General features: G+C 47.6%; 1 protein-coding gene across 3 annotated transcripts in view; it reads left to right on the top strand.

The window, feature by feature from the left end:
* The window catches only part of LOC147111319 (MICOS complex subunit mic25-like), a 411,496-nt gene that overhangs the window by 260,299 nt on the left and 135,553 nt on the right, over positions 1 to 15,644 (top strand). Inside the window, exon 7 of one of the 3 annotated variants that reach the window (XM_086002085.1) lies at positions 460 to 505. The exons of the other annotated variants lie outside the window; for them this stretch is intronic. Within the exon in view, the coding sequence (XP_085858211.1) occupies positions 460 to 490 (31 nt within the window). The 3' untranslated portion in view covers positions 491 to 505. Of the gene's footprint in view, positions 1 to 459; positions 506 to 15,644 lie in introns of those variants that run through there. 3 annotated transcript variants of the gene reach the window in all.

Below are 15,644 nucleotides of genomic sequence, written 5' to 3'. Positions count from 1 at the left end.
CCTTCCTGATGTCACCTCTCTATTCCTCCGTTTAATACCAGGATATATATATATATTCTAATCTTGCTACGTCACCAGGCCGATGTAACTTGAGTTTTCCCCGCGTGCACTCATGTGCGAGTTTTGGCTGCCACTCCGGGCCCGAGCCCATCACTTGTATTTCCACTATTTTCTCTCGCACGACCTGTTGACCCCTTAGGGAATGCTACATGAACCTTCATGTCGGCTTTCAATCAAAGGCTGGTTAAATTGATCTTTCCTTGTTGGAATTTTTACAGACAGTCAAAGTTAATTTATTTTAAAATGATCCAACAAGACACTTCAGTGCGGAATGCCCAGGTGGCTGCGCATTATTGTTTATGTGCATTTTTTTTAAAAACACCAAAAGCAACAGTTGTTGGCTTCTGATGTTGTTGAGGCAATCAAAAAGTGCAAATGTTGTTTTCTCTTGTGTGTTAGTTCGCTGCTGCTGCAGAAATGTGACGTCTAAGCAGAGGTTATGAAGAAATGGAATCTTGTTGGGACGTGAAGGGGGAGACTGGCTGGTTGGTACCTGGGAGTCTGCATTATGGATTAATTTAAGAGCCTCTGAGAATAAAGACATTTCTGTGCCTGGTTAGGGTCCCGCTGCTCTGCATTGTTGAATATTGTTCCACAGATAAGCTGACGACACCCATCTCTACCTCACCTCTACCTCTCTCAATCCGCTCCACTGCCTCTGTTGTCAAACTGCTTGTCCAACAAGTTTCCTCCAATTAAACATTGGGAAGAATGAGGTCATTGTCTTCGGTCCCCGCCACAAACTCCGTTCCCTGGCCACCGATTCCATCGCCCTCTCAGGCTGAACCCGACTGTTTGCAACCTCGCCGTCCTATTTGACCCTGAGCTGAGCTTCCGACCCCATATCCTTTCCGTTACAAAGACCGCCTACTTCCACCTCTGTAATATCGCCTGTCTCCGCCCCTGCCTCAGTCCATCTGCTGCTGAAACCCTCATCCATGCTTTTGTTACGCCCAGACTCGACTATTCCAATGCTCTCCTGGCCGGCCTTCCATCTCCATAAACTTGAGCTCATTCAAAACTCTGCCGCTCGTATCCTAACTTGTACCAAGTCCTGTTCACCCGTCACCCCTGTGCTCGCTGACCAAAACTCTGCCGCTCGTATCCTAACTTGTACCAAGTCCTGTTCACCCGTCACCCCTGTGCTCACTGACCAAAACTCTGCCGCTCGTATCCTAACTTGTACCAAGTCCTGTTCACCCGTCACCCCTGTGCTCGCTGACCAAAACTCTGCCGCTCGTATCCTAACTTGTACCAAGTCCTGTTCACCCGTCACCCCTGTGCTCGCTGACCAAAACTCTGCCGCTCGTATCCTAACTTGTACCAAGTCCTGTTCACCCGTCACCCCTGTGCTCGCTGACCAAAACTCTGCTGCTCGTATCCTAACTTGTACCAAGTCCTGTTCACCCGTCACCCCTGTGCTCGCTGACCAAAACTCTGCCGCTCGTATCCTAACTTGTACCAAGTCCTGTTCACCCGTCACCCCTGTGCTCGCTGACCAACATTAGCTCCGGCCCACCAAAGCTTCGATTTAAAAATTCTCATCCTTGTGTTCAAATCCCTCCCTACCTCTAATCGACTCCAACCCTACAACCCAAGAGCTCTCTGTTCTTCCAACTCTGACCTCTTGCGTATCCCCCACTTCCTGAGCCCTATCTCATTGGTGGCCGTGCCTCCAGCCGTCTAGGCCCTAAGCTCTGGACTTCCCTCACTAAACCTCTCCATCTCACTCTCCTTTTAGGACCTATCTCGTTGACCAAGCTTTTGGTCATCTGTCCTAATATCTCCTTATGTGGCTCGGTGTCAAACTTAGCTTGATAACGCTCCTGTGAAGCCCCTTGAGACATTTTACTACACTACGGTGTCAGCCATGGCTCAGTGGGTAGCACTCTCGCCTCTGAGTCCCACTCCAGAGACTTGAGCACAAAAATCTAGGCCGACACTCCAATGCAGCACTGAGGGAGTGCTGTACTGTCAAGAGATGCCGTCTTTTAGATGAGACGTTAAACCGAGGCCCCGTGTGCTCTCTCAGGTGGATGTAAAAGATCCCATTTCTCTACTTCAAAGAAGAGCAGGGGAGTTCTCCCCAGTGTCCTGGCCAATATTTATCCCTCAGTCAACATAACAGAAACAGATTGTCTGGTCATTATCACATTGCTGTTTGTGGGAGCTTGCTGTGGACAAATTGGCTGCTGTGTTTCCCACATTACAACAGTGACGACACTTCAAAAGTACTTAACTGACTGTAAAGCGCTTTGGGACGTCTGGTGGTCGTGAAGGGCACTGTAAAAATGCAAGTGTTTCTAAAGGCGCTAAATCAATATAAGTTGTTGCTTCAGGTCAAAGGTCAGCACACAGCAGGTTTCTTGCCCACAGGAAGGGAGAAGCAAGGTAGACCAGTGTGCAGTGAGAGAACTGGAGAGGGGAGAAAAAAATAAAAATCCATCTTCAAACCTAGAAGACACCTAGGCGCTTAGAAAAGGCTCCTGCAGCACCAGGAGCCATTCAGACAGATGGCAGGGCACCCGACTCTGACCCACCTTGCTGTGCTCGCTTAGGCAGCTGAATTGTCCAGTAACCTGCAGTTTGTCAGCTGCAGTGGATTCTGTTGCTGTGCCTCACTCCAGCAGACCAGCCAGCCAACGGCAGCTCAGATAAACCTCCGTCTGAATCATCAATCAACGGAATTGTATTTTGGCTCCATTGTAGCAGTCGCTAACGTTTGCAAATAATCTCCCAGGTGTTAAAGCTCTTATTCAGAGATGGTATCAGCCAGTTTTTAGAGAACAAATGCGTCAGATTGAAGATGGGCTCAAAAACTAATTGCTGTATTCAGCTGGAGAATGCTCCACTTCCCCAACAGCATTGAAGGCTGTGTGTGGATGTATTGCAAAATTGCTCAGAATAGCAAATGACCAAAAGAAAGCTACTTTAAACTGCTGAATGAAAGCTGTTACTTTAAGTATTTACTTTATCTTTTAACAAGAAGGATGGAGTTGCTCACAGGGTATGGGGCATACTTTGATCATACATAACAAGTGTTTGGAACTGCACAGCCACTCACTTGGCATCTAAAAGAGAAAAAGAAGTTGATGTTTTGGAATGGGACCCTTCATTAGAACTTTATTCTTGTTCCCTTTAACTTCTTCCTTCCTCTTCGAGTGTACAGTTCAACTGCTGTCACTTTCAGTTTCCCACCCAAACTGCCCCTAAGTTTCCCAAGCAGTGAATGTCCACCGGCTGTTAGACATAAGAATGTAAGAAGTAAGAGCAGGAGTCGGCCATACGGCCCCTTGAGCCTGCTCCGCCATTCAATAAGATCATGGCTGATCATCGACCTCGACTCCACTTTCCTGCCTGATCTCCATATCCCTCGATTCCCCTAGAGTCCAAAAATCTATCGATCTCTGCCTTGAATATACTCAAAGACTCAGCACTCACAGCCCTCTGGGGCAGAGAATTCCAAAGATTTACAACCCTCTGAGTGAAGAAATTCCTCCTCATCCCCTTATCCTGAGACTATGCCCCCTAGTTCTAGACACTCCAGCCTGGGGAAACAACCTCTCAGTGTCTACCCTGTCAATCCCCTTCAGAATCTTGTATGTTTCAATAAGATCACCTCTCATTCTTCTAAACTCCAGAGAGTATCGGCCCATTCTACACAATCTCTCCTCATAGGACAGCCCTCTCATCCCAGGAATCAATCTAGTGAACCTTCGTTGCACCGCCTCCAAGGCAAGTATATCCTTCCTTAGATAAGGAGACCAGAACTGTGCACAGTACTCCAGGTGTGGTCTCACCAAGGCCCTGTACAATTGTAGCAAGACTTCCTTACTCTTATACTCCAACCCCCTGCAATAAAGGCCAACATGCCATTTGCCTTCCTTACTGCTTGCTGTACCTGCATGCTAGCTTTCTGTGTTTCTTGCACGAGGACACCCAAATCTCTCTGAACACCAACATTTGAAAGTTTCTCACCATTTAAAAAATATTCTGTTTTTCTATTCTTCCTACCAAAGTGAATAACCTCACATTTCCCTACATTATACTCCATCTGCCACCTTACTGCCCACTCACTCAGTCTATCTATATCCCTTTGCAGACTCTGTGTTCTCCTCACAGCTTACTGTCCCACCTAGCTTTGTATCATCAGCAAACTTGGATACATTACACTCGGTCCCTTCATCTAGGTCATTAATATAGATTGTAAATAACTGAGGCCCCAACACTGATCCTTGCGGCACCCCCACCAGTTACAGCCTACCAACCTGAAAAAGATCCGTTTATCCCTACTCTTTGTTTTCTGTCCGTTAACCAATCCTCTATCAATGCTACTATATTGCCCCCAACCCCATGAGCCCTAATCTTGTGCAATAATCTTTTATGTGGCACCTTATCGAATGCCTTTAGGAAATCCAAATATACTACATCCACTGGTTCCTCTTTCTCTACCCTGCTAGTTACATCCTCAAAAAACTCTAATAAATTTGTCAAACATGATTTCACTTTCATAAAACCATGTTGACTTTGCCTAATCATTCTAAGTGACTTGATACCACTTCCTTAACAATGGATTCCAGCATTTTCCCAACGATTAATGTCAGGCTAACTGGCCTGTAGTCCCCTGTTTTTTCTCTCCCTCCTTCCTTGAATAGCGGTGTTACATTTGCGACCTTCCAATCCGCTGGGATCTCTCCAGAATCTAGGGAATTTTGGAAGATCAAAACCAATGCATCCACTATCTCTTCAGCCACCTCTTTTAGAACCCTAGGATGTAGGCCATCAGGTCCCGGGGATTTGTTGGCTTTGTTCCATCAGTTTCTGCAGTGGACTGCAGAGGGCATCACACCAAGCCAGATCACATCCTTATCCATTGTCCACACGCGCATTTCCCTCCAGGGGGTCACCGGATAGCGATCAGGAGCAAGAACTCTAGCCGATTTATCCCTTTCCTCGGCATGGGCACTGCAGCTCATTCTTCTGAACTCCAGAGAATCTAGCCTCATTTGACTCGATCTCTCTTCATAGGACAACCCTCTCATCCCAGGAAACAATCTGTCTACAGTGCTGAGTTAGCTGATCGTCCTAGGCCAGGTGGCATGGAGGCCAACAGTAGCAAGAGCCCGACATTTTATCTGGTCTGGCGAGAGGAGATCTAGCCACCCAGTGACTCTGGTGGAAGGCTGTGTGTGTGGTTGTTGGGTGAGGGTCAGAGCAGGCTTGGCTACGGTGCTCCTCTGCTGTCAAATAGCCTGCCACTGCTCACAATCTGGGCCAACGTGACAAAGGATAGGCTCTTAGGTAAGGTACCAGAGGGCAATGACTTTAGGAGAGATGGGGGAAGAAAAGAACTCATTCTCAGGGCTAGGTATGAGCTCCAGCTGCACTACAACAACAACAACAACTTGCATTTATATAGCTACTTTAATATAGTACAGGAAACTCTTTTTTATCCGGGACCGGCGTGGTGCCGGTTGATCAAAAAGTCCGGATTACAGAGAGGTATACTTACCAAGGTACGAGAGCCCCGTACACGGCCACAGGTGCAGGAGTCCCGGTTACACGGCACTTATCCAGGAACCCCGGTTACACGGCCACAGATCCAGGAGTCCCTGTTGCACGGCCACAGGTGCAGGAACCCCGGTTACACGGCCACAGGTGCAGGAACCCCGGTTACACGGCCACAGATCCAGGAGTCCCTGTTGCACGGCCACAGGTGCAGGAACCCCGGTTACACGGCCACAGGTGCAGGAACCCCGGTTACACGGCCACAGGTGCAGGAACCCCGGTTACACGGCCACAGGTGCAGGAACCCCGGTTACACGGCCACAGGTGCAGGAACCCCGGTTACACGGCCACAGGTGCAGGAACCCCGGTTACACGGCCACAGGTGCAGGAACCCCGGTTACACGGCCACAGGTGCAGGAACCCCGGTTACACGGCCACAGGTGCAGGAACCCCGGTTACACGGCCACAGGTGCAGGAAACCCGGTTACACGGCCACAGGTGCAGGAACCCCGGTTACACAGCCACAGGTGCAGGAACCCCGGTTACACGGCCACAGGTGCAGGAAACCCGGTTACACGGCCACAGGTGCAGGAACCCCGGTTACACGGCCACAGGTGCAGGAAACCCGGTTACACGGCCACAGGTGCAGGAACCCCGGTTACACGGCCACAGGTGCAGGAACCCCGGTTACACGGCCACAGATCCAGGAGTCCCTGTTGCATGTCCACAGGTGCAGGAACCCCGGTTACACGGCCACAGATCCAGGAACCCCGGTTACACGGCCACAGGTGCAGGAACCCCGGTTACACGGCCACAGGTGCAGGAACCCCGGTTACACGGCCACAGGTGCAGGAGCCCCGGTTACACGGCCACAGGTGCAGGAACCCCGGTTACACGGCCACAGATCCAGGAACCCCGGTTACACGGCCACTAATATATAGTAAAACTTATCTGAACCTACTCTTGAATTTTGCCGGTTAAGAGGGATTTCCGGATAATTTAGATGCTGGCTAAAAGAGAGTTTCCTGTAAAATGTCTCAAGGCACTTCAAAGGAGCGTTATCAGATAAAATTTGACACCGAGCCACATATGTAGATATTAGGACAGATGACCAAAAGGTCAAAGAGGTCGGTTTTAAGGAGTATCTTAAAGTAGGAGAGAGAGGCGTAGAGGTTTAAGGAGGGAATTCCAGAGCTTAGGGCCTAGATGGCTGAAGGCACGGCCACCAATGTTAGGGCGAAGGAAATCGGGATGCAAAAAAAAGGCCAGAATTGGAGGAACGCAAAGTTCCAGATAAGCTGGCTAAAAAAATAATGGCAGCTAGTTATGTGAATTAAATGCTCAAAGGCTTTTTTAAACTTGAGTTCTGTGATATGTTTTTGCAGCCGTTTACTAGAAAGTAGCATGCAGATTGTGCCATTAGTGGAAATAACTTTTACCCAGTCCAAAACAAAACTGGGTGTTTTGTAAGCGTCTACGCACATATATTAAAATGGGCTGATTGCACATGTACCAAATGGAGATGAGGGGGATTGCGCGTATGCTCATGTACGTGCAGGAGAACAGTGGTGTGCTTGTTGCATGTATGTGCGCTTCTTCTAATCCAGTTTATGAAATTTTCCCTCCCCGGTTTTCAACTATCACAGTAACTGAATGAATCTCCCAGAACCATGACTCTCCCAGAACCAGATGGAGTGTCACGTTGTGGTGTTTAAGATGATCAAAGGAGTTGATGGGGTAGACAGAGAGAAACTATTTCCTCTGGTGGTGGAGTGCAGAACAAGGGGGCATCTCTTCTTCTTCTTCTTCTTCTTAGGCAGTCCCTGGGAACCGAGGATGACTTGCTTCCACATTAAAAATGAGCTCGCAGGTTACTGATGAGTCCAATGCGGGACCGACAGTCTCTGTCACAGGTGGGGTAGACGGTGGTTGAAGGGGCGGGTGGGTGGGGTGCTTGGGTTGACGTGCACTCCTTGCGCTGCCTGTGCTTGGCTTCCGCTTGCTCCCGGAGAAGAGACTCAAGTTGTTCGACGCCTTCCCGGATGCTTCTCCTCCACTTTGTGCGGTCTTGGGCCAGGGATTCCCAGGTGTCGGTGGGGATGTTACACTTTTTCAAGGAGGCTTTGAGGGTGTCCTTGAAGCGTTTCCTCTGCCCACCTGGGGCTCTCTTGCCGTGCCGGAGCTCCGAGTAGAGCGCTTGTTTTGGGAGTCTCGTATCGGGCATGCGGACAATGTGATCCGTCCATCGGAGCTGATTGAGCGTGGTCAGAGCTTCGATGCTGGTGATGTTGGCCTGAGCAAGAACACTGATGTTGGTGCGCCTATCCTGCCAATGGATTTGCAGGATCTTGCGGAGGCAGCGTTGGTGGTACCTCTCCAGTGCTTTGAGGTGCCTGCTGTACATGGTCCATGTCTCTGTGGCATACAGCAGGGCAGGTATCACTGCTGCTCTGTAGACCATGAGCTTAGTGCCAGGTTTGAGGTCCTGGTCTTCAAACACTCTTTTCCTCAGGCGACCGAAGGCTGCACTGGCACACTGAAGGCGGTGTTGGACTTCGTCATCGACGTCTACCCTTGTTGACAGTAGGCTCCCGAGGTATGGAAAGTGGTCCACGTTGTCCAAGGCCTTGTCGTGGATTTTGATAATCGGGGGCAGCACTGTGTGGCGGGGGCAGGTTGGTAGAGGACCTTTGTCTTACGGATGTTTAGTGTAAGGCCCATGCTCTTGTATGCTTCGGTGAAGGTGTTTACGATGGTTTGGAGTTTGACCTCCGAGTGAACGCAGACGCAAGCATCGTCTGCATACTGTAATTCGACGACAGAGGATGGGACGACCTTGGATCTGGACTGGAGGCGACGGAGGTTGAACAGTTTCCCGTTTGTTCTGTAAATTAGCTCCACTCCAGTGGGGAGCTTACTGAGGGTGAGATGGAGCATTGCAGCAAGGAAGATCGAGAAGAGCGTTGGTGCGATGACACAGCCTTAACCTTAATGGCATAACCTTAAAATTACAGCTAGGCCATTCAGGGGCAATGCCAGAAAGCACTTCCTTCACACAAAGGGTAGTGGAAATCTGGAACTCTCCCCCCCAAAAAGCTGTTGAGGCTGGGGATCAACTGAAAATTTCAGAACTGAGATTGATAGAGCTTTAAGAGAGTATTAAGGGCTATGGAACCAGGGTGGGTAGATGGAGTTAAGATATCTAATTGAATGGCGGAACAGGCTCGAGGGACTGAATGGCCTACTCCTGCTCCTATGTTATGTGTCATAGAAAATCAGTGGGATATTTCACCTGGACAATCCATATCCCTTTTTAAAATCCTGTTTAAGTTTAGCCTGATGTAGGGTCCCAGACCTGAAACGTTAACTCTGTTTCTCTCCCCACGGATGCTGCCTGGCCTGCTGAGTATTTCCAGCGTTTTCTGTTGTTATTTAAGTTTAGCCTGCATCACCTTAACAAGAAAGGTATTTTCTGTATCTTTAAGCCAGCGTTCCGATCTCCAGGGAAGTGCCGGCGTGTTGCTGAGTGGCTGACAGCGATGAACTGTTCTGGCAGCAGAAGAGAAACATTCATCAAAAGCGGTAACCGAAGAGGACAGAGACATCCCATTCCCATCATCTTAAATAAACAGAGCAATACCTGGCAGAGGCACAAGGTCACCTTGTTCTGTTGAAGCCTCCACATCAAAAACTGGAGGGGCAGCAGCCGTGCGACTGTCTGATACAGACCCCACACTGAAAATTACTTCATAAACTTAAGCCTAATATTTTTTATTAAAGTCTTCGGCTTCAATTTTCCTCAAACCTGGAACAGCCGGAGAATGTAATTTTCTGCTTGTGCCTCTGTTATTAAGCTCCCCACTATCTTCCCTCTCTCTGATGAATGGAGAGTTTATTTTAAATTAAAACAGAGTTCCTTATCTGCAGAGAAGAAAATTTGGATACTACTTTCAGTTTTCCAGTATAATTAGATCGATGAGCGCTCTCTCTCTCTCTCTCTCTTTTGGTAGCTGTAAAAATTAAAATCTGATACCAAAGCACGTTGCTAACATCTTTGTGAATAACAGACCATATCCCTCGAAATGAGGCACAAATAAATAGTGTCTGCAATGTTGGCATAATTGTGCTTGTAGGTCAAAGATATATCTCTTTTATCTTCGAGAAAGGGTAATTTTGTGTTTTGTAAAAGCCTTTGTGGAATTGTATTGAGATGCTGAGGTTAAAAACGAATGCTGCAGTATACAATCAAGTGTGAAGTCATGTTATTGCTTTCAGGGCTAGCTGTACCTTGGGGGATTACATTTCTATTTTGTACTGTTCGGTTAAAGTTTTGTTATTCATAGTTCAATCAGTTGTGTGGAGCGCTGCCGCTCGGCTTATTTAGTGTGTTAGTATCAACATGCTATAGGAAAATCACACTTAAGCCAGTAGGCTTTTTTTCGTGTGATGCTCTTAATTCTTCACCTCTCGCTGCTAGCGCCACCAGCAATGGACTTGTAACCACCTCAGTGTTGTACAGCTCAAGGTGCTTTTTCCAAACACAACTCAAGTTTATACGGGCAGCGTCTATCTTTGTAGCCCTGGCTGTTTCTCACATTTAAAGAGAAACACTTGCATTTATACAGCGCCTTTTTTGACCTCGAGATGTCCCATCACGCTTCACAGCTAATGAAGTATAGTCACTGTTTTAATGTAGGAAACGCAGCAGCCAATTTTTGCCCACCAACAGCAATGAGATAAAGGACCACATAAATCTGTTTTAGTGATGTTGATTGATTCCTTAAGTGTTGGCCAGGACAATGGGAGTACTCTCCTGCAACCACTCCCTCAGCACTGAAGTGTCAGCCCAGAGTATGTGCGCAAGTCTCTGGAGTGGGGCTTGAACCCACGACCTTTTGACTCAGAGGCGAGAGTGCTACCCACTGAACCAAGGCTGACACCTTGCTTACTGTTAAGTGGACATAGTACAAAGATTTCACTGGCCCATCATTGTGCTTCACTGAAATCCTAGTGGCAGCACTTCTGACTTCTTCCCAGGGTTATCCTATGAGGAGAGATTGAGTAGACTGAGCCTATACTCTCTGGAGTTTTGCAGAATGAGAGGAAATATCTAAGATTCTGAGGGGGATTGACAGGGTAGATGCTGAGCGGTTGTTTCCCCTGGCTGGAGAGTCTAGAACTTGGGGCATTTTGTCAGGATAAGGGGTTGGCTGAGATGAGGAAGAATTTCTTCACACAGAAGGTTGTGAATCTTTGGAATTCTCTACCCCAGAGGGCTGTGGATGCTGAATCATTGAGTATATTCAAGGCTGAGATCGATAGATTTTTAGACTCTAGGGGAACCAAGGGATATGGAGATCGGGCGGGAAAGTGGCGTTGAGGTCAAAGATCAGCCAGATATTGAATGGCGGAGCAGGCTCGAGGGGCCACATGGCCTACTCCTGTTCCTAATTCTTACCACCTTATGTTTCCGGATTGCCAATCTACGAGAGCTGAGCACCTTCCAGTACCTCAGCCACGTGGCCACTCTCCACCTGCGAGCCTCGACACCGAGTGTCGGCTGGCTGTTGGAGGAGACATCACAGCCAAGTCCAGCTCCAGGCCTGCACATTTTCCAGCAGTGGGGTCAATGGATAGCAATTGGGAGCCCTGGTTAACTTGCCCTTCCTAGCCCAGAGGTGTGGAGTGTAATCATGGCTGATGACTGCTGAGACCGGCTGATTGAGCAAACACAGCAAATCGACCATGGGACTTTCCTGCCCTGTCTGGCCCAGCCACTCACTGGATAAACTCCCGGAGACATCAGGACAGCCTGGTACTCGATTCAAAGCAGTCCCAAGGAGCCTTCTTCATGCAAAAAGTACTTGGCCTCCCCACCAAGGCACTTTCTAAAACTCAAACTGTGAACAACATTGATATCTTTTAGCTCTCATTCTCGATTTGTATTATAGTCCTTGTTTCAACAGTTGAATTCTGATGACATGATTGGGGAATGCTACCTCAGAGGAGTTAGTGAGCCTGACAGTGTGAGGGAACTGATTTATGACTGCAACTCTAATGTTAATTCGGCTCCCTCATGTTCACGCTCATGTATCTACAAAAAGATATTTATGCATCGGAAAGGGTGCAGATCAACATGACTCATCTCTTGTCTAAAGGGGATGAGCTGTGAGGGAAAATTACATTCTGGAAAGAATATGCTTAACGGGCCATCTCATCAAAGTATATCATATTGAAATGTTATAGGAATGTTAAACCCAGATAATTACTTCAAGGTATGACAAGACAATAAGACCAGAGGAGATAAAACAGAAATTAGTGAAAAGTTACAGATATCAAAGCGTGATCAATGATTGTAATAATGTGCATGGCAGGGTAGCAGAGGCAAAAAGATTGTGATTATCAAAAGACAATTGGATATTTTGATGGGAGAGCGCAGTCACTAGGGGAATAGGCTTTGACGGCCTTAGATCATTTAAGCCAACACCTCTGATGAGCTTACCGACATTCACTTTTGTTTCCTGCCAGTTACCCCTTCTGAACATAGAAACATAGAAGATAGGAGCAGGAGTAGGCCATTCGGCCCCTCGAGCCTGCTCCGCAATTCATGAGATCATGGCTGATCATCCAAACTCAGTACCCTGTCCCTGCTTTCTCCCCATATCACTTGATCCCTTTAGCCTTAAGAAATATATCTAACTCCTTCTTGGAATATATTTAATAAATTGGCCTCAACTGCTTTCTGTGGTAGAGAATTCCACAGGTTCACCACTCTTTGGGTGAAGAAATTCCTCATCTCTGACCTAAATGGCTTATCCCTTATCCTTAGACTGTGACCCCTGGTTCTGGACTCCCCCGCCATCGGGAACATCCTTCCTGCATCTAGTCTGTCTAGTCCTGTTAAAATTTTATAAGTTTCAATGAGATCCCCTCTCATTCTTCTAAACTCCAGCGAGTATAAGCCCAATCGACCCAATCTCTCTTCATACGTCATTCCTGCCATCCCAGGTATCAGTCTGGTGAATCTTCGCTGCACTCCCTCCATGGCAAGAACATCCTTCCTCAGATAAGGCGACCAAAACTGCACACAATACTCAAGGTGTGGTCTCACCAAGGCCCTGTACAACTGCAGCAAGACATCCTTGTTCCTGTACTCGAATCCTCTCGCTATGAAGGCCAACATACCATTTGCCTTCTTAACCGTCTGCTGCACCTGTATACTTACCTTCAGCGACTGGTGCACAAGGACACCCAGGTCTCGTTGCACTTCCCCTGTTACCAATCTATTGCCGTTCAGATAATAATCTGCCTTCCTGTTTTTGCCACCAAAGTGGATAACCTGTTGAAAGTTGTTGGCGTCGAGCTCCACAAGCACTGGTTACCAATGTTCCCGTTAAGCCGCGCGACAGTCTGGAGGTCCCGCACAGCTGGCTCACCGTCTTTTAAATGGAAAAACCGCGCATGCGCGGATATTTGAATGGATCGTGCAGCCCGTTAAAGTGGTCATGCACCCAAAAAAAAAATTAGAGGAAACATTGCTGGTCACCATCCAGTACCTTCACCACGTGGCTATTCCTCACGGTTGAGCCTACACACTAAAGCATGCCTATTTGACTGTGTGGGGCATCACAGCTGAACTCAATCCCATCCTCTCCTGAAGTCCACACACAATACACTTTCTAGTAGGAGTCACTGGAAAGGAGTGTGGGATTTTCCCCTTCCTAGTCCCAGGCCAGTTGCAGCAACTCATTGTGGCCGAGCTTGACAAACTCAGAACAGATCATGAATCGAACCGGGAGCGTTCTACATGCCTTAGTTATATATTGGATAAAATCACTCCCTGTCTAAACAGAACAAAGCAAGAGGATATAATGTTTATTATTTTTTTGTAAGAGATTTTTGTTAAAAAATAAAGGATTTTAATAGTGGGACTTAAAAAAAAAATATATATATATATATGAAAAGGAGATTTCACTTTCTTGAAAATGGTAGACTTAAGATGGCCTGGTTGGGCTGAATGGCCTGTTTCTGTGCCGTATATTCTATGTAATCCTATGTAAATATCCAATGGGTAGTGTGAAGCGGTATCAAATGGATCTTCCACAGAATAACTCAATATGTTACGTCTAAAAATTGAACCAAATTGCACGTCCCTTCATAGTGCTGTCTTTGTATAATATATATTAAAAATCTTGCATCTACAGCGTGTCCATTGCACATCAAACATCACACTTCAAAGTGTCAAAAATATTGAAGTAAAGAAAGCGCGCCTCTTCCTGCTAGTTGTTCTGACCCTAATAAGCTGGCTCTCCCCGAGGGCAGGGGCTGGGGATTTATAGGCAGCTTGCAATCTACAAAAACTCTTCACCCTCCAGTTGACCTCAGGAAGTTCCTGGTTAGACCACCTCTTCAAAGAGAGCACCAGCCCAGTTGCCTTAAAAGGACAGGTCAGGTTAAACACAGATCCATCCTCGCAGCTAAAACTACCGAACTCCAAAATAAAAGAAAGACTTGCATTTATACAGCACCTTTCACATAAGAGCATAAGAATCAGAAGCAGGAGTAGGCCATACGGCCCCTCGCACCTGCTCCGCCATTCAACAACAACAACTTGTATTTATATAGCGCCTTTAACGTAGTAAAACATCCCAAGGTGCTGTACAGGAGTATTTTAAGACAAATAATTTGACATCGAGCCACATAAGGATAAATTAGGGCAGAAAGAGATAGGTTTTAAAGAGCGTCTTAAAGGAGGAAAGAGAGGTAGCGAGGCAGAGAGGTTTAGGGAGGGAATTCCAGAGCTTAGGGCCTAGGCAACAGAAGGCATGGCCACCAAAGGTTGAGCGATTATAACCAGGGATGCTCAAGAGGGCAGAATTAGAGGAGCGCAGATATCTCAGGAGGATTGTGGGGCTGAAGAAGATAACAGAGATAGGGAATGGGCGAGGCCATGTAGGGATTTGAAAACAAGGATGAGAATTTTGAAATCGAGGCGCTGCTTAACTGGGAGCCAAAGTAGGTCAGCGAGCACAGGAGGTGATGGGTGAACGGGACTTGGTGCGAGTTAGGACACGGGCAGCCGAGTTTTGGATGACCTCAAGTTTACATAGGGTGGAATGTGGGAGGCCAGCCAGGAGTGCGTTGGAATAGTCAAGTCTAGAGGTAACAAAGTCATGAATGAGGGTTTCAGCAGTGAATGAGGTAAGGCAAGGGCGGAGACGGGCGATGTTACGGAGGTGGAAGTAGGCGGTCTTCGTTATGCTGCGGATATGTGGTCGGAAGCTCATTTCAGGATCAAATATGACACCAAGGTTGCGAACAGTGGATCAGCCTCAGACAGATGTTAGGGAGAGGGATGGAGTCAGTGGCTAGGGAACGGAGTTCGTGGCAGGGACCGAAAACAATGGCTTCGGTCTTCCCAATATTTAATTGGAGAAAATTTTTCCTCATCCAGAACTGGATGTCGGACGAGCAGCCTGACAATTTTGACACTGTGGAGGGGTCAAGAGAAGAGGTAGTGAGGTAGAGCTGGGTGTCGTTAGCGTACATTTGGAAACTGATGCTGTGTTTTCGGATGATGTCGCCAAGGGGCAGCATGTAGATGAGAAATAGGAGAGGGCCAAGGATAGATCCTTGGGGGACACCAGAGGTAACGATGTGGGAGCGGGAAGAGAAGCCGTTGCAGGTGATTCTCTGGCTGCGATCAGGTAAATAAGAATGGAGCCAGGCGAATGCAGTCCCACCCAGCTGGATGACGGTGGAGAGGCGATGGAGAAAGATGAAGTGGTCAACTGTGTCAAAGGCTGCAGACAAGTCAAGAAGGATGAGGAGGGATAGTTTACCTTTGTCACAGCCACAAAGGATGTCATTTATGACTTTGATGAGAGCCGTTTCGGTACTGTGGCAAGGGCGGAAACCTGACTGGAGGGATTCAAACATGGAATTGCAGGAAAGATGGGCACGGATTTGGAAGGTGACAACACGTTCACGGACTTTGGAGAGGAAAGGGAGGTTGGAGATAGGGCAGTAGTTTGCAAGGACGGAGGGATCAAGGGTTGTTTTTTTGAGGAGAAGGG

Source organism: Somniosus microcephalus, chromosome 11 (assembly GCF_052327205.1).
Source record: "Somniosus microcephalus isolate GS21.2 chromosome 11, FLI_Smic_1.0, whole genome shotgun sequence".
NCBI lineage: Eukaryota > Metazoa > Chordata > Chondrichthyes > Squaliformes > Somniosidae > Somniosus > Somniosus microcephalus.
Note: the sequence above shows the minus strand (reverse complement) of the source record. Positions and strands in the feature narration are given on the sequence as shown.